Source organism: Stegostoma tigrinum, chromosome 15, assembly GCF_030684315.1.
Source record: "Stegostoma tigrinum isolate sSteTig4 chromosome 15, sSteTig4.hap1, whole genome shotgun sequence".
Classification (NCBI taxonomy): domain Eukaryota; kingdom Metazoa; phylum Chordata; class Chondrichthyes; order Orectolobiformes; family Stegostomatidae; genus Stegostoma; species Stegostoma tigrinum.
This window is the reverse complement of record NC_081368.1, coordinates 21,018,467-21,046,376: the sequence shown is the minus strand read 5'-3', so window position 1 is coordinate 21,046,376 and position 27,910 is coordinate 21,018,467. Positions and strand designations below refer to the sequence as shown.

At 40.5% G+C, this 27,910-nt stretch overlaps 2 protein-coding genes across 3 annotated transcripts in view; one reads left to right on the top strand and one right to left on the bottom strand.

Moving 5' to 3' along the window:
• LOC125458952 (uncharacterized protein CXorf65 homolog) overlaps window positions 1-19,243 on the bottom strand; it is a 35,612-nt gene extending 16,369 nt beyond the window's left edge. The window contains exons 1-6 of the mRNA XM_048544813.1: window positions 19,136-19,243; window positions 15,331-15,445; window positions 6,186-6,272; window positions 4,932-5,054; window positions 3,451-3,519; window positions 2,173-2,247 (exon numbers count right to left, since the gene is read on the bottom strand). Of these exons, the coding sequence (XP_048400770.1) occupies window positions 2,173-2,247; window positions 3,451-3,519; window positions 4,932-5,054; window positions 6,186-6,272; window positions 15,331-15,355 (379 nt within the window). The 5' untranslated portion in view covers window positions 15,356-15,445; window positions 19,136-19,243. The remainder of the gene's footprint in view (window positions 1-2,172; window positions 2,248-3,450; window positions 3,520-4,931; window positions 5,055-6,185; window positions 6,273-15,330; window positions 15,446-19,135) is intronic.
• Window positions 19,244-21,538: 2,295 nt separating this feature from the next.
• LOC125458882 (cytokine receptor common subunit gamma-like) overlaps window positions 21,539-27,910 on the top strand; it is a 48,347-nt gene continuing 41,975 nt past the window's right edge. For both annotated transcript variants that reach the window (XM_048544676.2, XM_048544677.2), the window contains exon 1: window positions 21,539-21,699. In XM_048544676.2, coding sequence (XP_048400633.1) covers window positions 21,597-21,699 — 103 coding nt within the window. In that variant the 5' untranslated portion in view covers window positions 21,539-21,596. The remainder of the gene's footprint in view (window positions 21,700-27,910) is intronic.

Genomic DNA, 27,910 nt, shown 5'->3' with positions numbered 1-27,910 from the left:
CATGGTTGGGATACAGATCCAGGCAGTTTTCCTTCCATGCTTTTGCCAACCAACCACATGTGCATGATGCATTTTTGGAAGTAAATCAGAAAATGGAACAAGAGCATGAACAGCAAAAATGCAGACAGTTACCGCAACTTGAACTAGGACAAAGCATAACAGTTTGAGATTACTATTTGAACACATGAGTTTGTACAAGGATATTCTGACAATGAGTGCAGCTTAAGTCATGTGACATTGTAATGATGAATGGTCAAGCCTTGCAAAGAAATATTTGACATATCAGAGCTGCATTTAATTAGTCACCTGCTAAACAGAATTTCGAATTGGATACTGAAAGTCTCATGTTATTGCAAGTTAACAACCAGACAATGATGAAAAATGATACATATCTGTGATGGCAGACAGCACGTCACAGAGTGAAACCACACCGCCAAGTAATGGTTACTGTCTAAGGATTAGATCTGGTTGTGTTGTATGTTTGCATTGATGTTTAGGGAATGTAAGTCTTTATGCATCCTTGTATATATGCATCAGAAAAAGGTTCCAATTTTCACAAAATATTTATATTAAAATGGGACATTGTATTATTGCATGAATCCAAGACCAGAAATTGTCATGTGACATAACCTGCTTACGATTACTGTATTTTTGTTCAGTTCAGTCAGCAAGCACAGACGCCAGACTACATGTAAGTCTGAGATATTGTTGCAATGTACATAGTATTGTTGTTACTACACATCAAGACGTTTGACTCAACAATAACCCAGCCTTTGTAGAATATGTTACAAGGGCCAACATATAGGGATCACTCAGAACATATCAAACTACTTAGAAACTCCATCAGCGGAGATAGGAGCAACCTCTCAATTTGCAGTTTACAGTTTCATAAGGGGATCATCAAAGGTCTATACTCAAAGATAGTTGGTGTGGAGGTTGAAGGGAGGGTAAATTCCATGTCGCGTAAGACTGCTTCAGGCCTTTTGATGTGAGGTTTTCTGGAAGGCTGGCCAGTATACTCAGCATCTCAATTAGTATGTCCACCAGCATTCTCCAGTATGCTGACCATGAAAGTCCTTACCTGAATGCTTTGCAGTGGTATTTGCCTGTTATTCCACTGTCTAGTGAGTTGAACCATCTTTACCAAGGTCTGGTTGAAGTTCACCAATTAAGTAATTTGTTATAACCTTGTGGAAATGTCAAGTGAATAACAGCAAAATGTACCTTCCCTTGTGTAAAGACGTGATCAGGTTATGACAGTCTGGTCTCTCAGACAAACTTTTAAAAGCTGTTTATTTCTGTGGGCTCTTTTGTCAATGGCTCAATGTTAATTTGCACATGGTTAAGACATATCAATTTCTTAGAGCTTCTGTTTGGAAACCATCATAGTATAGTTGAGTGATCCTTTTATAGGATTGTTTTTGTTTGGCAAATAATTGTGTGAGGGTATTTTACAAGAGGTTTCACACATTCCTTTATTACTGTAGGGTTTATTGGATTTGTACTTTGTGTATGCTGGATGAATGGACTGAGATTACAAGGGGTCCTGGGGATGAATGGAGTGCACCATGCTGGAATGGAAGGCTTAATGTGGTTACAGTGGGCATTGGTAATACCTTTGTAATTGCCTATCATCAGGTTCCTGAACACTATAGTTCTTAACGCCAGGGAAGGTCATGAGCCATGAATTGTGAAGAAAATGGCACAACTCCACGAAGATTGCAGGGAATGAGGAGAACAAGTCAGCAGTATAGGGGCACCAGCTCTCTACCCACACACTCATCACATGGCAGTGAAAATCTCAGACTCTTTCTGTGGAAACCGGCCCCAAATGTAATTGTGTGCTGAGGTCCTATGGTATTGCAGCTTTTCTTTACAGTCAGTTGGATTCTGCCATACCACCAAGGCCTTGTAGAAAATATTATGCAGAACAATATCTTTCACCACTGTTCTATTTGGTGGCTGTCTGCATGTAGAATGAGGCCCTACATGAAAAATAATTGGTGGATCCTGTTAGTTCGTTCCCTGAATAGACTGTTTGAAGTCATTTGGCAAAATGCATCATTACCAGATCTTTAAAGCACACACCAAGATGATGCTTGAGTGGTGGTGAGAAGATCTGGTAGATCCCTATCAGATCCTTCCAAAACACTAGAAGTCTCACACACTCACGTTGTCCTTGAGGTGTCTGCCGTGGGGAGAAAACATCATCCATCCTCTTCCGGAATATGCCTTTACAAAGCAGGTCTGCAAAGAGATGCAGTGATTTTTGTCAAGGTTTACCTCAAACCGATCCATAAATGCAGGGCTTTGTGCTGTAAGACAGTTTCCTTGGGAACTTTCAAGGCCACACACACACCAAGATAAATATCAATTTTATCTTTGGAGATAGCAAGACCTGCAGATGCTAAAGTCAGAGACAGTACAGTGTGGAGCTAAAGGAACACAGCAGGTCAGGCATCAGTGGAGTTGGAAAGTCAGTGTTTAGGTTTATATCCTTCATCATGTCCTGATGAAGGGTATAAACCTGAAACATCGACCCTCCTGTTCCTCTGATGCTGCCTGGCCTGCTGTGTTCCTCCAGCTCCACACTGTTTGATCAATTTTATCTTTATTTGCTTTGGTCTGACTGAAATCTCCTAGTTTTCCATTGCAATGAGTTGTTGATATAGGAGTGCTGCAGTCTGGGGCAAAGGTCACTGTCTAAGGCCTTCTTGCTATATTGCGCAGTTTGTTATTTGGTAAACCTCTGAACTATGTGCTTGAAATGAAAAAATATTGTAAATTTAAGTTAGATGTCATGAGGCATCTGTATTAAAAGAAACCGATCTGTTTAATATAACATCAACTTCACACTGTACTTTTTGCTGCCTCAGAAAGGCAGCCAACTTAATCAAAGAGCCCTCCCACCCAGTTATAATCTTCCCACCTTCTGTTGGGCAAAAGATACAAATGCTTAAACAAGCAGATCAACAGATTCACGAACAGCTTCTTCCCTGTTATTTTTAAACCTCCTGAATGGACCTCTAAAATTTAGCGTTGATCTCGCTGTTTGTGCACCTACTCTGCAGCTGTTACATTGTATTCCTTGCTCGATTTTATCACTCTTATGCACTCTGTATGGTAAGGTCCTCCTATACTGTACACAAAACAAACTTTTCACTGTCTCTAGGTATACATGACAATAAGAAGTCAAATCAAATCAATTTAAACAATTATGTAGCACACTTCTCTAAGTTTCATGAGCAAAGGAGAATGTTGGAATTCTGGTTTCAAATGTATAGTCTTCGTGAATAAAAACCTCGATACTGTAATTATCATGCAATTCTTAAAAAAACCAAGGGTCCAGGAGATCAAACAAAGCTTCCACCTGGGCCTCTTCAATAAGGTTTGATATGTGACAAGGGTCTGCATTATCTATCCTTTGCCAGCAATTAATGGTTACTGTACCTATTAATTCTGCATTTGCACTGCTGTCGAGTGGAACAATTGATTTAAAGGAATTGTCTAGCTGGTTTCCTGTAACAAGACAGATAAGTTTCAATCACTTTTTAAAAAAACAACTTTGCTGAAGTTGCTCAATTCTACCAATGTATGGGACCATAGTTGCTGACACCAGTTCTACAATCACTTCCTACTGGCAATTATTCTTAAATTTGCAATATGTAACATAAGGGTACTTGATCATGGTAGATAACATTACGAAGCACAGTTTTGCCCTCACCTGACATAAGTGTGCGTATTGGGTATTTATTAGGAGTGTGAACTCTGATAGATTTTTATATTCTGGAACTTAGGTCAGTGGCACTGATTGGCATGCCATCTTTCTCGAATTGGATATGGGAATTCCCTGTTCCGTATCACGTTGGACACCAGGTGTTTGCTAAGCTATCAAAGGAGTTGGACATCTTTCTCTGCAAATCAAGAAAACTTTGCAAAGGACCGAGGGAAATATTTACAGTTGCTCTTGACTGCAATAATAAAGGTTTGGTATAATAGAGGCAACTTTAATTCTTGGTATACAATGGCTAGGAGACACAGAAGAAAATTACATCATCTGCCTGATATTCTCAGTGAGAAGTGTAGCCTTAGTCAGGCAGGGCCGAACCACAGCCCATGGGCAGCTTGTTCATTGAAACTGGGAAAAGGACCAAGGTGCAGTTGTGGGAAATCAGCTGGAATGTTCATGGAGACAAGAGGGAGGTCACAACATAGCATGAGGGAGGAAAGAGGGTAATGGCCTGGAGTGAACCTGAGGATTTTTCTTTTTGCAGGACCAGGAAAAGCATTTCATTAAAATTATTTCCCAATCTTACAGTTGATATTCCCAAAGTGAGTGAGTCTGCATTCTGTCCACTGGTAGAATTTGTGCTGGTTAGCATCATGCCCTAATTGGTATGCCTTAGGGAGTTACGGGCCTGAGGCAGCCAGACTTTCTGCTGATCAATTTCTAGAATCAATTGGAAACAGTAGCGAGTGCATCAAGAATGGAGTGGCAATGGAATTTTCATGATATTCAGTATTGCATCTCGCCCGCCAAACATGGTAGAAATCGCCTCAGTGAGGTATCTTTGTATCCCCTGGGACCATTCTAAATTTTGTAGCATGATGTTTCCTTCTGCAAACTGTGGGATATAGGGATGCATTTGAAAATAAAATCACTAACAATTCTTCTTAATTGGTAATTAACTGGCCATTCCTCTCAGAGTGGTTTCTGTGATGTGGAAAATAATGACAGACTGATGCTGTAGAGCCTGACCATGGCAGTGGCATTAAGGGATGTTATTGGAATTGGAGCAAAATAGCTTTAGCCTGCAATTAATATAATACTGTCACCAGGTGTCAATAGTGCACCTGCAGCATCACCCATCATCTTAATGAATAAACAATTCACTCAAAAGAAAAACAGCATGAAATGTTCAAATACTTACGTTCGATTTTGCACGCAAAATAGGTCCCCCTTGGCTCAAATAGGTTTTCAAGATTTTCATTTGGATCTTTCATTCGGAACAGCAATTTCATGTTCATCTGGTCATCATACAAGTCTACTGTGTCTGCAGAGACAAAAGGTTCATTATGAATCTAAAGGTCAAAAATCCAATGCTTCCTGCTCAAATAAGAGGAAAGAAAGGTACACATTTGCACAGCACTTTGAGACTTCAGGCCAGCCTGAACTGCTTTGCAGCCAATTAGGTTTGTTTGAAATGCTGCCATGCCTATAATGTAGGAAAACTGATGGCACCCAGTTAGTGTGAAGGACAGAAAATGAGATAAGCTATTTTAATTCTGTTGAATGAGGTATAAAGATTGACCCTATGGCAGAGAAAAATTCTTCTGCTTTTCTCCAATAACTGCCCCTTGACCTCTAATGCCCACTTGCTTCTCTGACTGGATCCCATTGGTGTATCAGGCTAGCAACATGGCAGACAATAACAAGACACAACACGGCCAGACACACTGTCTATCAGGGGCATATCAGAGATGGCTACAAACTACTCAGATCTCTAGCATCAGGTAGCCCACAAAACAAACATCCTATGATATCTACTGATGAATGTGAAGGATCCCATACCAACAACCAATAAAACTAATGTAATATACAAAATGCTATGCAAGGACTGTGAGAAACATTACATGGGCCAAGCTGGAAGAAAACTGATAAGGATACAGGGACACTGACTAGCTGCAAAGAGACACGACCAGTTCTCACTGGTCTCAATACACGTGGACAAAGAAGGACACAAATTCGACTGGGACAACACATCCATAATAGCATGAGCCAAACAGATATGTGCCAGGGAATTCCTGGAGGTCTGGCATTCCAACTGGAACTCCATCAACAAACACATTGAACTGGACCCAATATACAAACCACTGAAAAACAGAACTAGAAGAATGCCAACCCTCCCAGCAAACTGAGGACTATAAATAACAAACAGGACAGAACACCAACGCTTCACTGGAGGCGCACTGACAATGTTACCCAGCAGGGTGACGAAATGTTTGCAACCAAACACACTGGCTCAGCAAGCAAGCCTACAACCTCATCCACAAGCTGAGCTACACATCGTCTCAAAAACTTTATATGCCTTTAATTATCACTTGGAATTGCAGGCAGTACTTCAGCAATAGTGATCATCTTTCCAAAATTATTCTTGGAATGTCTTATTAATTTTAACCATTACCTGGCTGTTGGATGTTCAGTTTTCCTTCCAAGTAATTCCGGAAAATTATGAGTGTACAGTTAGGGTTAACAAGAAGATGCTGGCCATCTAGAATCAGAAAATTCAAAACAAATGCATGATTATAATAACAACAACAAAAAAAAAACAACCACCCACTAATACAGTCAAATGCAATCACAAAACCTCAACTTTTAATACTGTATAGAAATTAGGTGGGGAGTAAGCTGTCATAACCCTAACAGTACAGACTCCAAACAATTTTAACCCCCCTCATTGGAACTTGATGCACAAAAGAATTATGCAGCTATCTTTAAGAGGCAATTTGGGTGTGACTCCTTAGGTCTACTTAAAGTGAAGATGCACTTCTTAAAGAACAGCTGTATCCCTATTTAGATTAATTAATGGCATATTATTAAGGGAGATAATAGCCTAGTGATTATAATGATTGTAACGAGGTCAGCCAGGTGGATTGCATTGAACGAGTTCCCTGATGGAGGCTGTTAATCTGGTCCAATCAGGGAGTCCTGTCTGATAAATAAGAACAAGAGTGTAAGCATCCAGTTTGCTCTGAGAGCTGGCTTAATGTAAAAGACTTGCCATGTGTAAATAAAGGGTCACTGGGCAATATCTGCTTTTTTGGGGGGTGTTATTTCAGTGGTGATAAGAGTAAAACATGCTGCTGAAGAAATCCACTCAACAGTTGCCTTTGAGTAGGGGTAAGCATTTCTGGCATCTTGCTGTTATTTGGGAAGCTTGACTTGTTTGATCCTGCCATTGAAGGCTGGGACCACTATATGAAAGCAATTTTTTTCAAGCAAATTGCATTGGGGCAGATGAAAGCAACAAGTAATTCTCATTATAACTTTTGGATCTGTGACTCTTTTGGTTACCAGGAGCCTTCCTTTCCCTGAGGCACCAGATACAATAAGCTTTCAAAACTTGGCAGATTTAGTTAAGGAATAATTTGATCCCAACCTTTAATTCTGAGATGCTATTGGTTTTATTCAGCAGTTCAAAAACCAGGGGTAATCCATTTTGGGGTTTTTGACTTGGTTAAGGTGAATTGCAGAGGCATTGGTTTAAGCCTTAATGAGATGCTAAGAGTGTTTGGTATGTGGAATGCATGATGAAAGCAAGCAAAAGGGCCTACTAGGTGAAGCCCAGCTGGGCTTCAAACAAGCACTGCATCTGGCTTTGTTGTTGGAAAGTGGAGCAAATGAGCCACACGGTATTCTGATAGAAGAAGACACCTTTGCTGATTGACTGTGCTTGGGGAACACCACTTGAGTGAAGGCAATTGCATGTCCTCACTCAGGACATAATGTGAATACAGGGACTCCAGGTCAGCCCGCATCAATTCCCAAATCAAAGCTAAGCCTCAGCCAGATGATTACAATTTTCTTTGGGATATTGACCCCCAACAATGCATATTAGCAGCAACTGCAATAGCGACTCAAAACAGCAAGAGTGTCCCACTAGACCTAAAATGAGTAAGAGAACACATAGGCTGATATCCAGGAACGTGCACACCCTGAAAAGTCTACCTACATCTGATTTGAAATAGTTAAATTGCTTAGTGACATCCAAATCAGAACCAATCCAAATAAATCTGGTGAAATGGTCATCCAATTCAAATGGAGGTTGATACTGGTTCAGCTATTTCAGTGATTGCAGAACCAATCTTCAACAAAATTTGCTCTGGACTCCAAACTCTTAACACACTGGCTAAACTGAGAGCCTATACAGGGGGAACCTTTATAGATTAAAGGTACAGCTTTGGAAGTATTAACTCATAGTCCAATGGAGAGGAGCATCTAAGACTTTAGCTAATGCAGAGCATAAATATGGCCAGGCAGAGAAAGAAGGATTGGCGGTCATATTTGGTTACTGGAAGTTTCCCCAAATACCTTTACAGATGTAAATTTGTAATAATAACAGACCACAAACCTCTGTGATCCACTTGAAGAGGACAAGTACCACCCATAGCTTCAGGCTATTTTCACCAATGGCCTTTAATAGTAAGTATGTATAATTACAAGTTGGAACACAGTCCAGGAGGCCAAGTAACAGATACAGGTACGTTGAGCTGCTTCCCGCTGGCAGACATATCACTGGAAGAGGCCTTAATGATTTTAAATTTTCTGGACACACTTCTGGTCACAGGAAAATTCAGTCCTGGCAAAAGTGACACAGGTAGTGGTGATGGGGGTGCCAAAGGACTGTCATAACCAGAAGCAGAACATATTTGGACCTGGAGGGACAAGATCACTGCAGAGGATGGTATATTGTTATGGGGACCAACAGTGATTACCCTGAGCAAAGGTTACTGCCAGATACTGGCTGAACTTGACCAGGGTTGTCCAGGGGTTTCCAAAATGAAGATGTTGGTGAGAAGTTATGCCTAGTGGGCAGGGTTAGGATCAGATATAGCTGTGTTGGCAGGGAAGTCTCCACTGTGCAAACAAGGACAAAACTTACCGGACTTTTTCCTAGGGTGGAGGTAGCTATTACGAGGGGCCATAGTTTTAAAGTGAGTGGAGGTAGATACAGGGCAGATGTCAGAGGTAGGTTCTTTACTCAGAGTGGTAGGGGCATGGAATGCATGGCTGGAGAGAGTATTGGAGTCAGCCTCATTAGGGGCATTTAAGCAGCTATTAGATAGGCATATGGATAATTGTTTAAGGTAGGGTGGGGTTTAGATAGACCTTCGGTTTAGGATAAAAGTTTGGCACAACATCGTGAGCTGAAAGGCCTGTACTGTGCTGTTATGTTCTATGTTCTGTCAGCAGGTTCTCCACGTTTGTGGGAATAGCTGGGTGAACCTTAGACTTGGTTACATATTGACTATGCCAGTCTGTTCATGGGCTCAATGTTCTTCAACATTGTGAATGCCCATTCTAAGTGATAAAACATGCATAGTTAATTTGGGGACAATGATAGAAAAATTGCACATCTTTTGCAATGCACGGACTGCAAGAAGTATTAGTCACAGGTAATGGGCCATCGTTTACCTGAAGAGAATTTGAGTACTTCCTAAAGTTGTATGTTATTCAAAATATAAGGATGGCTCCATACCATGCATCATCCAATGGTGTGGAGAAAGAGCAGTCCAGACTTTGAAGGCAGGTTTAAAGAAACAACCTACAGCTTCACTAGAAATCAAACTGTCCCGGCTCCTGTTTGATTATAGGACCACACTTCCAACAACTGTAGGGACAGTTGCTAACAGGGAGAAGACTCTGAACCAGATTAAATGTGGTCTTCCAGGACATGGAGGTTGGGAGGGAGGGTGAAACAGCACCAGGAATGCCAATGCTGGACATAAGACGGCACTAAGTGAGAGAGAAAGTTTACTTCAGGGGATGAAATTTGGTGTAGAAACCATTGGAATGTCCTTGCTTTGTAAAGAGGCATGGTTGATGGGAAGTCATGTCTAGTGACGTATAAAGTTAGGCTAAGTGCCACAGTCCTGAACAAGCACCAAGCACATGGACCACGCGAAAGCTGCAAACGAGCAAAAGATGCCCAGCTCCTTGACAGCATTTCTGACTGTGCCAGAGACTGTGGGTTCCCTCTTTTTGTCAAGCATTGAAGATACCTTTCTGAGATAAATACGGCAGATGTCATCGCCTTGACACTTTTTTTGCCTGAAGAGGAAAATGAATTTCTTTCAAGAGACTCCAGACACAAGACGCAAGCTGCTGTGTTAAATGGAGCCTATATCAGAGGCCGAGTTGGAGGGATCTGGCCTGGTACTAAAACACCAGGAGGAGCTATAAAATAGGGAACTGGCCTATGTTCTTAGATTCAAAGGGGAACAGATGTAGTGATTATAACAGATGTAGGTCAGCCAGGTGGACTTCACAGAATGAGTTCCCTGATTGGACTAGATTAACAGCCCCAATCAGGAAGCCTTGGTTGATAGGTAAGGAGTGTCAAGCATCCTGTTCATTCTGAGTGCTAATTCTTGGGGAGCTGCATCAGTGTAAAGGACTCTACACATGTAAATAAAGGGTAAATTGTTGACGGGATACCAGCCTCTGTGGAGATTTTTCAGTGGTATTAGTGTTATCAATAAAAAGGTAATGTTTTGGGGACCTGGGTTCAAATCCCACCATGTCAGATAGTGGAATTTCAGTTCAATAAAAATAAAGCTGGAATTAAGGCTCCAATGATGATCACAAAACAATTGTTGGGAGAAAAACCTATTTTGCACGTTTTGAAGAAGGAATTCTGCTGTCCTTACCTGGTCTGGCCTCCAAGTGACTCCAGATCCATTGCAATGTTTTTGCCTCTGAACCGCTTTCAGAACAATTAAAGATGGGCAATAAATACTGGCCTAACCAGCAATGCACACATTATGTGAACACGTGGAAAAACTCTGGCAGAGCTTTCCAAATGATTCAGCTACCTTGTCAGACTTAATGTCCAATGCTTCCCAAATCATCTTCCACTGTTGGAGATTTGTTGTAAGATTTGCTCAGTGAGAATGTGAGAATGATTTGGCAAGACTGTGCGAGCAGTAGTGCAGCTTTTATAACTAAGGCTTGGTGGTTATTGCTGTTTTTGAACTCTGGACTCAAAATTTCCACTCACGACTCCTTTTGAAGCCCGCCCACAATTTTGGAAGCCATGTCCTGGTGTGTCAGTAGCCGCCTGCCCACTCTGAATAAATATGTGCCAGGCAGTGATGTAGCAGGTTTTGGACGCAGGGGCTGACAGAATTAATGAAATGGATATCGTGGTCAAAATCTATGTTCAATGTAGGAAGGGATTCAGTGACCTCAGTAAAGCAGCAAAAATGGACAGCAACTATTCAGCTCAATACCTCTCTGTCACTCAATGACAGCTCTGAATAGTCCATTCACCCACTGTCTCGTGTCTCGCAACAATTCTTTCTGCATCACTGTGTTTCAAACCAGACTAGGAAGGGCACATTAAAACGCTTAACTGATTCATCCAGACACATTTACGTCTCTCTGCATAACACATTAGTGTCATTCTCATTTTGCATACCACAATTTACACAGCCAGCTATTCCTCAATTCTCAGTATAGTTTCCTTTACTTTACTACTCCCCCATTCTCATTCCCAGAATTTTCTAACCAGCAATGACTGTTGTCTCATCACTTTCCATTCTTAGCTTCTCAGCAGTCACTCTCTAACTCTTGCTCACTGTTGGTTAAGGGTTTTTCCATTTAATTTAACACTTTAATGCTTTCTCCAACCATTACAATTAAACTGTTTATTTGAACTTGCATGTGTACAACTTATGATTTGTAATGTTGTCTCACATGTTCTGTAACCATCTCACCAGCTAGTCTAAACATTCCCTGGTTGTATCTATCCTGCCTGTTTTCTAAACACATCATTACCTTCTTGTTGGGCGTAGTCCATTAGATCAATAAAGTCCAGCCTTTCCACTTGACACATATTACTTGTGCTGCAGCACACAGGGGCACCCTTGCTGCATATGTGCAGATGCAGTGTCAGTGCCTGTGATCAGGTGGACTCCCACATTCAGAGAATTCCTACAGTGTGGAAACAGGCCCACCGGCCCAATAAGTCCACAACGATCCTCCACCCAGGCCTATCACCCTAATCTACACATCCCTGAACACTATGGACAATTTAGCATGACCATTCCACCTAGCCTGCTCATCATTTGTACTGTGAGAGGAAACCCAAGCAGACACGGGGAGAATGTGCAAACTCACACAGACAGTCGCCTAAGAGTGGAATTGAACCCGGGTTCCTGGCGCTGTGAGGCAGAAGTGCTAACCACTGAGTCACCATGCCACCCTCAACACCCAGAAAGCTGAAGCAGATTTTCTGACCATGAATTCCACCTCAACATTTAAATAGAATCCCTTTCAGTGTCGGGGCAGGCCATTCAGCCCATCAAGTCCACATTGACCCTCCCACCCAGACCCACCATCCTGACCTATTCCTGTAACCCTGCATTTCCCATGATGATATAAGCCATGGACAACTTGCACATGCAACTGGTAGCTAGATTATGGGAGCTGACATACAAATTTCATTTTACAGACATTGGCCTGCTCAACATGGTCTGTCTGACTGACAAGTGGCACAGCTTGCACTTTCGATCTTTTCCTTAAGCATCCTTCCTAATCATCTACTTTTAGCATGACAGACCTTTGGTCCACTTCTACCTGTATTAATTTGTAGGAGCTAGCAGCATAGAGTTGGTGTCCCCATCACCTGTGAATCAGATAGTTGTGGGTTCATGCCTCACAGCAATGCCTGAGGTCAAAACCAGAGTTGACACACCATTTGCAGGTACTGGGAGAAATGGCACCTTTCAGATGAGATATACATCTGAAGTCCTGTCTACCTTATTTGTTCACAAATGTGGGTATCACTGATTAGACTATGATTTATTACCATCCCGAAATTCCCAGAGGATCGTTAAGAGTCAAAGGAATTGCATTGAGTTTGGATTAACATTTCGGCCAGACTAGGTAAGGGTGATGGATTTCCTTCCCTAAAGGACATTAGTGAAACCAATTATATATTATATAGCAGTCACAGTGATTATATGATCACCAGTAGGATAGGTATTTATTCCAGATGTTTAGCGAATTAGAATTTCACAATCTGCCATATTGGCATTCAAACGCATGTCAATGGATGAGAAACATTTACTTTATTTTTCTCTTTCCAAAGCTGCCAGACCTGTTGAGTTTCTCCAGCACTTTCTCTTCTTTTTGTCCAGAATAATAACCTTGGGCTCTGAATTACTAGTCTATTGACTTTACCACCACGCTAGCACCTCCTATGTCAATTGAATGTAGAAAATTCTATTTAAGGAAAGAGCAGCGGAATTATACCTAATGTCTGAACCAATATTTATGATTAATCAAATCACACGAACAGGTTATCTGAACATAGAATCACCATAATGTGTTGCTAAATACTCTCAAAAACCAAGCAGTTCAACACTGATTGTCTCAGCCTGATTGAAGATGCTGCCAATGAATTCTTCAAGAATCCTTTGATTGAAATGTTCACATTATTACAAAAGAGTTCTTCAAGTCAATTTAGAGTTCCCCTTTTAAAATCCATCAAAGGTCTCTTTCCCCTCCTCCAGTGACTCATTCATCTTTCTGGAAGTGACCCTATCAATTAACTGCAATCTAGCAGTGGGGTTTGAATAGCCACAGATAACACTCTGTACGATCATTACAGTTGCAAGCTTGAACTCCTGAAATATCCCAGTCATCCAGGGGAAGAACCTGAATAATGGCCCAACTGTAATGTGTTTTTGTTTTACTGTAACAGTCACTCAGATTAAAATATTTCAAGCTGTTTAGTACAAAGCTACTGGACCAGCAAATTTGGCAAAGGCTGTGGCGTTCTTTTGTTAAGGCTCTGTTGTACTTCTGGCACTGTACACCAACTCCATTGTAACTCTAGCTGTTTTTACACTTAATTGCCATGAACTAGATTTGATTATTGCACAAGGCAAGACTGAATTTCTTCAAGCATTAGGAGCCTCACTGGTCTTTAGAGATGCTAAAACTCCCTCAGCCATAAAGAGGTGTACTTTTGAGACCCTATGGTCCAAACATGCACTTCAGAAGCTCTGCTCAGTAATGACCGGTATCTACGAGGACATGGACACCAGGCGGGTGGTTCAGAGGAGAAGTGCTAGACTGATACTTGGAATGAACAGGTTGCCTTATGAGGAAGGATTGAGAAGTTTGGTCTTGTTTTCACTGGAGTTTAGAAGAGTGAGGGGTAATTTAATTGAAGATTATAGCATCCTGTATGGTCTTGGCAAGGTGGACATGGAATAAATGTTTCCCTTTAAGGGTGAATCCAGAACTAGAGGACATTGTTTAAAAATTAGATGTTACCATTTTAGGACAGGGGATGAGGGAAAATGTTTTCTCTCAGGAGAGGTGCATGACTTTGGAACTCGCTGCCTCAGGAGGCAGTGGTATTTGACAATTTTTAAGATGGATATAGATAGTTTCTTGAGAGGCAAGGAAATCAGCAATTATCAAGGTAACTGGGAATGTGGAATTCAGCAGATAAACAGATCAGCCATGACCTTGTTGAATGATAGAGCTGGAGTGAAGGGCCAAATGGCCTACTTTTGTTCCTAATGCCTATACCTGTGAGCAGAACACAAAACTGTTAGTTTGTGAAGGTTTACATGGCCCAGGAACAAAGTTCTGCTAGAGTCCATAGTCTAATGGTGCTGTCCTACACTATTCTCAAATCATCACTGGATTTCCCTGGACCTATTTTCCTATCAGTTGAGGTTGTGGCTGGGGGCTAATCAATAGTTGTACCGGCACAGACATAGCTGTAGCTGCAACAATATGCCCATGCCCAACTGGGACCGTGTCGCCCACTGAGAGCTAAAACTGTCTCTAAAAATTGTAATCACTCTTCCTCTAGAGCTTATTTGCAACAATGTAAATCTTTCAACCCCTAACAGAGTATACGAGTTTCTTGTTCTCATTGGTCCAAGAGATCCTGGGCCAATTCCTTTTGATTGGAGAGTCCCATTCCCATGCCCACTTTAAGTTGCATGCCATTCCTGCCTTGTTGCTGACTGATCTTTTCTGTGACAGGAATGTCATATTAGAAGTTGTGAAAGCCACTTGTTTGCATCTCTCAGGATTGTTAAACCTGACTGAAGCCATTCCTGTTACAAATATCTCCCTCAATCCCAAAGCCCTCAAACTTTTGCTTTCTCTAGAGCAAGAACTGTGCACTTTTTGTGTTACTTCCAGATACCAGAACGAGAACCTCACGCATGATCGTCTTCATTTAGACTTTCCATGCTAAGCATAATTTACCAAGCTTAACTTATACAGAAGCACATCATTTTATTTCACATGCTAACTGTAATAATCAGCTGCACACAAAATCCAGTAATTTCAATAAACAGTAATTATCATAGTTTTGTATTCAACTTTCAAAAACAGCTATATGGGAATGGTCTAGTGGATCTCATCCTGCGTTTCAGAACTTTCATCCAAACATTTATTGGTGTGCTAAGATTTTTGCAGTGCTTTCTTTATTTAACACATTGGTGTGCTTGTCATTTGAAATGTAAATGATACCTGTTGTCTCCATTGACAAGCACAAAGTAATATCAGCTCACCTCCATACTTGATGTAGATGAACATATCCTCTTGCTAAGTCTTCTGAGCTGGGTCAAATTTCTGTTTCCTTCCCTGTGTCAATCTGACATCGATAGCTTTGTGACATCAAGCAGTCTGATGAAGTCATTGGATGAGAAATACAAGATGTTAGCAAGTTGGATAAGAAACACGTACAAGACCATGCGCTATTTTTGAAAACACTTCTGTGGAATCATTCAAGCATGTGAAGTAAATGAATTATCCTTGCATTGTGTAATATAGGCCAGAAAAAGTTAGCCCTTAACAATACCCCAATTAAAATTAGTTGAAAAAAAAACTGGAAATATTCAGCAGCTCAGACACAGTTTGATAGCATAAATATCGATGAGCCCTTCTTTAAATTCATTTGCAGGACATGGACATTGCTGGCCAGGCCAGTATTTATTGCCTGGTTTAGAGTTAACCATATTGCAGTGGGTCTGGATTCATATGTAGGCCACACCAGGTAAGGAATAGCAGATTTCCTTATTGAACGGACATCAGTGAACCAGATGGGCTTTTCCAAGCAATCAACAACAGGTTTATGGTCATCATTAGACACTTAATCCCAGGTATTTATTAAATTCAATTCTATGGTAAGGTTTGAACCTGGGTACCCAGTACCTGGATTATTAAATCTCTTGATAATGCCACTAGGCCATCACCTCTCCTTGAGCTGAGTTGACAACAGCTTCAGTTCCTTGTATAGATTGCTATTTGTTTGAAGTCAGAATTGTGAAAATAATTGTAATCAAAATGGAATTTATCATTTACTAAAATTTATCACACTTTTGTCAACAAAATTCAAATTAGGAATACATTATGTAAAGCTGATATTTAAATTTAAATTACAGTGAAAAGCGTGAATTAATATTAAAATTAATTCCAGAATTCAAACACTACAGGCTGGTAGTTTACAATCTTGATTTCTAAAGGAAATTGGATGGGGCCCTGAGAGATAAAGATTTGCTGAGCAACATGGGCTCAGCTAAGTGGAATGGGGCTCACTGGCTTGCTCTACAGAGAACAGGCATGGGCTTGATGGACTGAAGAGTTTCCTTTTGCACCGTTATGGCTAACTTTGAGGTCTTTAAAGTAAATAAATACAATCCGATGGTTACTTATGTTACGTGTCATGGATATCGCGCATATTCAGGGGAGTATGGGCAGCCATTGTATGATACAGCAATATGCCCAGATAATGGAGAAAGTGCAAATTACGAGTAGGAGGACGGAGGGAAGTGATTACTGAAGGGATAAACTTGGTCACAAGCCCAGTGACATTGGTTTAAGTCTAATGTTTCCCTACTAATGGACTTATTAATAAAACCTGTGGGTGATTTGCCTACTATTTATAAGCCTACCCCTACATCTAATGCAGAGTCTAGCAGATGCAGGGCCAGATGAAGATCCATTACACTGTTGGGTGGAGAGGTCACACCAAGCAGCCAGCATTGCAGTTCTCCTGGCATGGGCTTTTTAAAGGGCCCTCTGTGTCGAACAGAGATTAACACCTCAAAGCTTTTACTACCCTGTGTTGCTCTACCCATGGCAAGTGAATCCAAGCTCCCCTCACCTCTCACCCACTAATTGGGACTGCCACTTTACCAATTGGCAAGACACATACCCAAATCCTTAGCTAAAGTCACATCCTTCTGTCTCTTGGTGATGGAAAGACATTATCCTCTGATTGGTCAGCAACTCTGAGCTGGGACTTCCTGATGTCGAAAGTTTAAAATTCTGTGGCCAGCTCATTAAGAGTCAGTTGGCTGTTGAATGGCTGTGAGAAAGCAGGTCTTCCCATACTATAGGAGACCCCACAGCATTTATGGCAAGGGTAGGGGATTGGAGTGTGTGGAGTCAGGTGCCTATATAATTCATCCTATTAACTCTGTAACGTAAAAGAAATTATCATTCTGGAACCTACTCTAGAGCTATGTAAGAAAGGCACCAATTTTTCAATCAAATTGCCCTAACCAGCAATCTTCTAAGTTGTATATGTTCTGTTTCTATTTGTTACTGCAGGGTGCAGCACTATTTCTGCTCAAATGGAATCCAGGGTCCTCCTGGATGAATTCCAAAACCATTTTCACATCATCAGGGCCTATAAGGCTCACAGCACCATATTCTTCTCCAAAGGGATGTTAGTGTCACCAGCAAGACCAGCAATTATTGCCACTAAATTTCCTCAAGAAGGTACTGATAACTTCTTGAACTGCTGCAGTCTATCTGTTGAAGGTATTTCCATGGTGCTGTTTGGACAGCAGTTCAGTAATGGAGAAAGTGCAGCGATGCATTTTTAAGTCATGAATCTATGTAACTTAAAAGGCAACATTTAAAGGCCATTTGACAGGTTTCAGGATGTGCAAAGTGCACCTGCCCTTCCAAATGGTGGCAGTCACTAATTTGAGAGAGAGTTGTGGATGAGTAGGTGTCTCTTGATAGCACTGACGATGACAATTTCCATCACATTTATGATGATTGAGAAAAGACTGCCAAAACAGTTATTAGCTGCATTAGATTTGACCTGCCTTTTGTGGATGATCTACAAAATTTGAATGGTTCTACTATATACCAGTTCCATATATCATAATTTCACATGAAATTTTTATGCTCCTGGTTGCAACCATTTAACAATGAAATGGCTCTCCCCATTTCTCATCCCCATCGCACAGATTAAATTCTCCTATCTGAACTGAGGAGCCCAGAGAGATATTTAGTCGCTCATTATCAAACAATTAAAACAAAATAAAAGGTAAAGGAGGAAAACACAAGAGCTTTACAAATTTCCTACAAATATCCAAGCTAGTATGAAATCCAGAATGCAAACCACATTCAGATATTGAACAAGCCCTGAGGTTTTTGATGAAGCATTAAATAGAAGATCCCAACTACCCTCTCAAAGACACCTTTAATATCTCATGATGCACAAAAATAACCAGATAGCTCCCCCAGCGCACTGGCCTTTGTTTATTCCCCGGCAAACATGAGTAAAAAGAGAAGAGGAACAGATAACATGTTTATTTTATCTCACTACTGTTTGTGAGTCTCAGTTATACAAACACTGAATGTCTTATGACAATAATTAAACTTAAAATGTGTATCATGGGTAATGAAGGAATTTGTATCATCTGCAAGCTATAAGAGATATTGCAGAAATTAATATTATTTTATTGAATAGATTCAGGTGCAGCTTTTTTTTAAAAGGTGTGCTCTCTCACTGATTGGAAATCACATCAGAAGAGAAGCACATGTTAGTAACCTATAAGTCTGCCTATTCTACAAATCCTATTTTCAACATTGCAGCGAGATGTCAACTAAATCTCTATTAATGAATAAATGGAGCACCGTAAATCAGTCTCGATATGAAACATATTAGATTAGACAAGCTATTACAGTTTTATTTTTTCCCTTGTAAGCTAAACAGCAGATTCAACTTACTAGTTAAAAACCAAAAGAACTGCGAATGCTGTAAATCAGGAACAAAAACAAAGCTGCTGGAAAAGCTCAGCAGGTCTGACAGCATCTGTGAAGGAGAAAACAGAGTTAACATTTCGGGTCCAGTGACCCTTCCTCAGAATGGGTTTACTGTTGCTTTTGCACAATGACTACAGAATATTATGCACTCAACAACCACCTTGCCTTAAAGACTACAGTGAGACCACTGGATAAATGATCTTAACTATACAATTAAACAGCCCATTCATTCACACCCATGGCGGCTTGAGGAGACTTTTTATCACCCATAAATTCCCAAAAATAATTTGTGTCACAGCACCTTCATACCTAATGAGCACATCTCACTTTTCTTTGTCCATTTTCTCTTCCTCCTTGCCTCCTGTTTTGCAGTTTCTTTGCAATAACACCACAGGACTGGCAGACCTCCAGCTCCTCACCCAAATCATTGTTGTAAATTTATGAGTGTCGTCAGTGAACATTGCATGTCATTCAACCATGAAGGGAATGACAGGCTAGTCAATGTCATTCGCCTTTGAGGAGGTAAACCAAAATGTTGTGGCAGAGATCAGTTACGTTAGATTCCAGCATAACAATGTCTTATTTTTACATTGAATGATGGCTCAATTCTCCTTTCTTAAATAGCTTGCTTATGACGTATGTCCCCTAGTCCCATTCCTACATTATCTAAAGTTTTCTTTAAATCTTGAGCTATTTAAAATAAATAAAAATAAAGTAAACAAATCAGATGCTTTGTATTTTAATAGACAATTTATGAAAACTTTCCTTTATTCTTTTGAAGGAGGAAAGGTGCTAAAACTAATAAATCATTTTCAATATGATAGCATCAGATGTAAATATCATGATATATTTTGAGACATTTGGCATTGAAGGTTTCTAGGTTTTTAGAATAAACAGCTACCATTTGATAACTGTGCTCCAAAACAAATTAAGTGAAACCTTTTCAAAGCAACACTAAAAGCCCAATTCTAATATCTAACACTTCTCATGACTCTTTCCTTGGAAACTGGAATAGGCTTAATCTGTTCCCATTACTCTGGATTTTAATTTCATATTTGTAAAATCAGCATGTGCTTTAGGATCACTAAACAAATGTGAGGTTTCCATTCAAATCGAAATAATGGGATTCTCTATAAAATCCCTCTAATGCAAACCTTCGCTTTCTATCTTTTGATGAGTTTTAACATTCTGCTGTCTAACCCGTGTGTCTTCAGTACAAGAGGCTTTTGGAAATAAATCACCGTGCAACCGCTGAAAGTGGTGTGAAGAGAATACATGCTTATTTCCCTCTGTCCTTCATTTCAAATTCCAGAATTGCCTCTGACATCTCTCCTTTGAATTGCTTATACATGGGTTGCTCACTGCTGTGAACTGTGAAATCAATGAAGCAGTGAACGGGTCAGACAGACTGTAGAATTAAATAAAAAAAATGAAAGAACTGCAGATGCTGCAAATCAGAAACGAAAACAGAAGTTGTGGAAAAGCCCCGTGAGTCTGACAGCATCGGTGAAGAGAAATCTGAGTTAATGTTTTGGGACTGGTAACACTTCCTCAGAGTTATGTGATTAGATTATGGTTTGCACATCCTAACTACAGGCACATGGGAAACATCTTGTTACATTCCTTTCCATTCAGGCTTACATCTGGCCCTGTCGTGCCTGTGGCAGTCACTTAGCTCGTCAAGATTGCAGTCTGATCTTTTGAACTGCTGGCTTGTCAAATACTGAGCATCTGGATTTAAACTCCAAATTGAAACTTCTTTTGAACATGGAACTCTGCATTGGCTACAATACTCTTGGAGTGAGAACGCTGAGTTCCAAATAACAGTTTCCAGTGAAGAATCCTCACTGGTATCTCTACTTCATGACTGCAGACGCCTGGAACTAATGGCCTGAGCTGATGGTTAATGGGTTGCCAAATAGTAGTAATGGCTCATTAGGGGAAATTAGGGGAATGGGTCTAGGTGGAATGGTCTTCGGAGGGGTGGTGTGGACTTGTTGGGCCAAATGGCCTGTTTCCACACTGTAGGGATTCTGTGATGAGCACCTGTCCATTCTCTTCAGCAAAATCTCAGGCACAAATCAGCTGAGATGGAGACTTTGTCAAATGAACTTTGACATTACGTACAAAGTGTATCAATTGAATCTTACCATTAGTGGAACTGATAACCCCCAAAGTAAGCATTAACATCTATTAAAATGCAATAATTTATTTTTTATTATTTTATCAATGAAGACAATATTTATAGGCCAAAAGTGAAATACAAGCATGTGACTCGAACTAAAAAAACTCTTTCAGTGATGTGGCTCTGGCACAACGTCTTCCTTTTTCACGACATGATTTTAAATCGAGAGGGAAGAATTTATTTTAAGTGCTATTTGTAGTAAAATTCAGTAAATTATTGAAAAATTGATTAATAATTTCACTACAAAGAGCCTAGAAAGGAAGCTTTTCTTTGACTGAAACGAGTTTGGTAAATGCTTTTCCACGATGATGTTGCACTTTTCACTGCAGCATTGCTACCGCTTCCAAAAATTCTCACCTTTCTTAAAGTTTAGGCTTAAAAGTAGCAATTGAGTTAGAAGATTGAGGTAGAATTTTTTTCACTTATACTCAGATACCATATAATAACATACACTGAAGGGCAAAAGCAGAACTGAAAGCAAATGTTCCTGAAGCAACAAAACTAAATTTAGTATGAGATAGGATGAAAGGAGAAGGAGATTGTATATAAAAATCGCATTTAATAAAGCAATGTTAGTGTAATAAAATGGCAGCGAATTGCTTCTTGAGAGTATCAGCACGGCTGAAGCAGATTTCTCTTTTCTGGCTGATTGTTTTACACAGTGAAGAACTACACGTACAGTCAAATGGTAAGCTACATTTTGCTGTTTTATTTTTATTTCTTGTTTAACCACACAGTTTGATGAGGAATGAGCAATTTGGCCTGAGCAGCACACAATCTCACACGTACACACTCAGACCTAACATACAATTCTGGAAAAGCTCTGAAGAAGAACCATGCATCACTGAAACATTAATCTAGCATTTTCTACCAGATATTAATCAACTTGCACTTTTCCAGCAGGTTCTGCATTTTTTCTCTGATTTTCATAATTTGTGGATTTACTTGTCACCTAATAAACTGAAGTTAGAATTTTGTAGCACTCAATACTTTTTAAAATTTCTACAGCTTAGAAAGTATTGCTGTTCAAAACATTGTGTCTTAAGACAGGTTTTAATCTACTATTTCAGGATATTGATATGCCTTTTGGAAAGACTAGCAGCACTTCAAAATTATAAATGCAGTGCTTGTCTTAACTTTTATTAAATAATGGATGGTTCAAATATTCATTCATGGGACATGAGAGTAGCTGGCTGGGCCAACATTTATTACCCATTGTGAATTGCCCTGTAGAAGGTGATGACGAGCCACTGTCTTGAACTATTGTCCATGAATGTAGAAATAGGCACAATACTGTTAGGAAGGCAGTTTCAGGATTCTGGCCCAGCAACAGTGAAGGAACAGTGATACAATTCCAAGTCTGGATGGTGTGTGGCTTCAGCAGGATTGAGCATTGTTGATTTGGAGTTATAGCTTCTCTAGTTATGGGGTTCAGAATGTTTATATATAAAGAATAGAGAGGCTGGAGTGAATGATATACTTGATTTGAGTGGCTTCTGTGTGAAATAATGGATATCTTGAAGTAAGTTTCAGGTTTGAATGCAATTGAAGTGTTTGGATAATTTATACATATATGTTATATGCATATATATAATGTACATAGGCTGGCACTGTGGCCTCATAGGGTCAGGGACCGGGTTCAGCTCTACCCTCGGACCTTGCACAGTCTCCTTGTGTCGGCGTGGGTTTCCTCCCATGGTCCAAAGATGTGCAGGTTAGGTGGATTGTCCATATTAAATTGCCCATTGTATCCAAGAATGTGCAGACTGAATTAACCATGGGAAATGCCAGATTAAAGGGATGGGATTTGATGCGTCTGGGTGGGATGTTCTTTGGCGGTTTGGTACGTACCTGATGGGATGAATGGCCTGCTTCCATACTGTGTGGATTCTGTGATTCTATGAATGTTTGGTGACAGTGAAGTATAGGCCTTTTGCCTACATTCAAAGTCAAAATTATGAATGACGGTGTAGGTGGTGGGGATACAGTTTTGATATAATGAAGATATTACAATATTATATTTTGTTCCTGTGTTCTATCGTTTCCTTTATTAACTATGTACTCATGTTATTGATTCTGGCAATATTCTTTGTGTTTTATCAGTCACACAATGTGTTACTTCACTGCACAACATTGACATATTTTCTCAAAATAACTCCACATACAGTCATTTGTGTGTACTTATGCGGGTTCTGTTCCTGAGAACACCTGTGAATGATGAAATTCCCAAGTGTGGACCTCATTCAAAATTTTTAAAAAACATGGAAATGTGAATTTTGCTCACAGATGTCGATTTTTGGTATTACTTATCATTTGGCTTGATAGGCAAATTCACAAATTGTGATATTGTCGGCGCAGAAGCTTTGTTGTTTTCCTTTTAATACATGTATTATGATACTTTAAAGACTAGTGTTCACCATAAACAAATTTAACATGGTCAGAAGGTTCACATGGTCAGGAAAGAGAGATCACACCCAGAATCTTACGCAGTCCAAGTGAGTATACAGTAAGGGGAATCTAGAAGCAATGCAGAAATTTGGTGTGGCATTTTGCACACTTTTTTTGGGCTCATAGTTTGTACCTTTGTGTTTTTTTAACAAGATAAGTTGCAGCCCAGGATTCGGGGCCCAAAGACATTAGTTGTAAACCATAAGTTCATTGGTGATAGCTACTAATTTAGCTATATATTAAAGGTTACTTTCAGATAGAAGGTCAATAGGGGATATCTTTACAGGCTACAAACCGAAAGACCAGTGCAAATTTTAAAAATTCAAATCAAGAACTAAGTAAGTAAAATAGAGATGTAACTGCATGATGTGGGAGCTGGTGGATCCCACTGTGGTTCATAATGACCACATCTGAAGCAAGTATTGGTTGCTTGAGAAAACCTGGCTCAGAGTTGATGAGCTTGAGTCTGAACTTTGTACACTGTCATGCATCAGGGAGAGGGAGAGTTACCTGGATGCTGTGTTTCAGGAGGCAGTCACAATGCTTAGATTAACAATGTCAAATTCGGCCAGTGGTCAGGAACAGGAGGGTGTGACTATGAATGAGGCAGGTAGAGGGATCCACAAGGTAGTATGGAAGGAGTTTCAGCCCTTGAGATTATCTAAAGGTAAAGAGATTCTTGCTCCCAGTGTGGGGGCTGCAGACACGATGAGCAAGCTGACCATAAAACCGTGGTAGAGGGAGCCATTCAACAGGGGGGTGAAAAAAGAATTGTAATTGTAAGACATAGGAGCAGAAATTAGGCTATTTAGCCCATCAAGTCTGCTCTGCCATTCAATCATGGCTTATACGTTTCTCAACCCGGTTCTCCCGCTTTCTCTCCATAACGTTTGATCCCCTCGATAATCAAGAACCTATCTATCTCTGTCTTAAATATACTCAATGATCTGGTCTCCCCAACCTTCTGTGTCAGTGAATTCCATATCCCGGAGAATATATACTGTTCTCTGTGACCAGGATCGAGAGACCTGGCTGGTGCCCAGGTTCGGGATATCTCATCTGGGCTGTAGAGGAACTTGCAATAAGAGAGGAAATATCTATTTGTCATGATCATGTAGGTACCCATGACAGATGTAGAAAGAGGAAAGAGGTTCTTCTGAGGCTTTGTGTGCAGCTAGGGGATAAATTAAAAAGCAGAACCAAAAAAGTAATAATCTCTGGATTACTGCCTGAGCCATAAGTAAATTGGTGCAGGTTCAACAAGATTAGAGAAGTAAATGCATAGCTCAAAGTTGGGAGATAACAAGGCGTCGAGCTGGACGAACACAGCAGGCCAAGCAACATTAGAGGAGCAGGAAGGCTGATGTTTCGGGCCTAGACACTTCTTCAGACCCTTCATTTTTCTGAAGAAGTGTCTAGGCCCGAAACATCAGCCTTCCTGCTACTCAAATGCTGCTTGGCCTGCTGTGTTCATCCAGCTCTACGCCTTATTATCTCAGATTCTCCAGCATCGGCAGTTCCTACTATCTCTGAATCAAAGATGGGAGAAATGGGCTTGAATTCATGGGTCATTGGCCCCGGCCATGGGGAAGGAGGAAGCTGTTCTGACAGAATGAACTCCATCTGACTCAGTCTGGGCCCCGAGTCCTGGTGAATTACATGACTAGGGCTTTGGATAGGGCTTTAAATGAAATAGTAGGGAGGCACATTCAGCTGATTGGAGAATTATGGAAAAAGCTAAAGGGAGCAGAAGGCTCAGCAGAAATGATTAAAGTTTACAAACCAAGCAAGAGGACAGAGAGTATGACAAGGGTCAGGAATCTAACTTCAGGCACAGCAGGTAAGGGCACAACTGTGAGAAGGTGTCAGTCAATACGGGACTGAGGGTGTTGTACTTAAATGTATATGAAACAAGGTAAATGAACTTGCAGCATAAATTAAACTTGGCTGATAAAATGATGTGGGTATCGCAGAGACGTAGTGGCAAGCAGATCAGGGCTGGGAACCACTGGTAGTCCTACCATAACATCGGTTACATTAATGCGTAATGGCTATAATGCAACTGATGATTAGTGGACACTATTCAGGTAACGCAAACTTTCTACTGTACAGGTGTAGTGACTTCCCTATAACGTGACTTTCTATGGCAATTTTCCACAGCACAACTTTCTATAGTGCAAGGTCTCACAAGAACGCAACTATCACATTGTAGGAGTACTACCTGTAAATATCCAACGATACACACCCTATTGAAAGGACAGGGAGATAGGCAAAGGGGTTGGAGTTGCCTTCTTAAAAAGAAATGAAATTAAGTTGACAGCAGGAAGTGATATAGAATCAAAAGGCATAGAATCTGTGTGGGTATAGTTGAACAACTGCAAAGCAGAAAGGACTTTGATGGCTGTAGTTTACAGGCCCCCTAGCAGTCATCAGGGCATGAGGAAGAAAATGAATCAGAAGATTGATTGGGCATGTATGAAAGGCACTGTTACAATAATCATGAGGAACTTTAATCTGCAGGTAGGCTGGGGCAATCAGGTTGACTGGGGTGTCATGAAAAAGAATTCATGGAATCCCTACAAGATGATTTTTTTTGGAGCAGCTTACGGTAAAGCCCACTAGGGTATAGGCAATTCTGGAATGATGTATAACGAGGCAGATTTGATTATGGAGATGAAAGTGAAGGAGCCTCTTGGGGGCAGAGACCATAATAAGATAGAATCCACCTTGCAGTTTGAGAGGGAGAAGCTGGAATCAGATGTAACGGTGTTACAACCGAGTAGAGGTAACTGCAAAGACATGAGGGAGGACTGGAAGGGAAACCTAGCAGGAAAGAAGGTGTGATAGCAACACATAAACAGAAATGGCTGGAGAAACTCAGTCAGTCTAGCAGCATTTATAGAGAAAAAGCAGAGTTAATGTTTTAAGTCGAGTGATGGTTTATTTGACTGGTTCTAAAGAAGGGTCACTGGATGCGAAGCGCTCATTTTGTTTTCTCTCCACAGATGCTGCCAGACCTGCAACGTTTCTCCATCAATTTCTATTTTTGTCACAAGCTCATGTATATTGACACCTACGTACACACACACATTACCCACATCCCCACAACTTGTCAAGTTCATATCAACCCTCTGAAGAGCATCCCCATCCTCCTATACAATCCCCATGGCCAATCCACCTAACCTGAGCATCTTTGGACTGTGGGAGGAAACCAGAGCATCTGGAGGAAACCCATGCAGACACAGAGAAAATGTGCAGACTCCACACAGACAATCTCCTGAGAATGGATTCGAACCTGGCACTGTGAGGTAGCACTGAGCCGCCATGCTGTTGTCATCATTAGACTCTTGCCATGGTGGGATTTGAACCTAGGTCCCCAGATTAATGGCTTTGAGATAATGCCAACAGGCCATTGCTTCTCCTAGATATTATTAAAGAAGTTACAATAAGGCACTTGAATAAGTATAAGGTAATCAAGTAGTGTCAACAAGTTTTCATAAAATGGAAATCATGTTGGACCAATCTAGTGAAGTCCTTTGAGGAAGTGACATGGGTGATGGATAAAGGGGAACCTGGGATGTACTGAGGATGTACTTAAATTTCCAGAGGGTATTTGCTAATTGCCACATCAGGGTTGTCGTGGAAAATAAAAGCTCATGCTGTAGAGGATAACATATTGGTATGGATGGAAGATAGGTAACAGGAAGCAAAAAGCCAACATAAATGGGTCTTTGAGTGATGTGCCACTCTGGGACCTCAAATGTTTGCGACTTATGTGAGTAGTTTAGATGAAGGCATAGAAGATGTGGTTGCCAGATTTGCTGACAATTCAATGATATGTAGAAAATAACTTGTAGGGAGAAGATGAGAAGGCAACAAGACCTATATCAATGGATTAAATGAGCGGGCAAAGGTTTAGCAAATGGAGTGCAATGTGAGAAAAAGCGAACTTGTCCATTTTGGTAGCAGGAATAATAAAGAAGCATATTGCTGAAATGGTGAGGGATTGCAGAGTTCTGAGATATAGAGGGATCTGGGCGTCTTCATGCATGAATTGCAAATGGGTTTGCATTTACAAAGTAAATAGGCAAGTTAATACAACATCATTTATTCCAAGGGAAAATGAATATTAAAGTAGGAAGGCTAGGCTTTGGTTATACAGGGAACTAATGAGACTGTGTATACAGTATTTCATACAGTATTGATCCCTTTGTTTCAGGAAAGCAATAAAGGCAGTTCAGAGAAGATTTATTTGACTAATACCTACTACGGGCAGCTTTATGAGGAATGGCTGGCTAGGCTCAGCTTGTATTAACTGTGGTTTTGGAGACTAAGAGATGACTTGATCAAAACACATAAGATCCTCACGGATCTTTACGGGTTAGATGCGGAGAGAGTACTTCCCCTTATGGGAGAATGAGAACTAGGGGTCTGCTTAAAAATCAGATGTT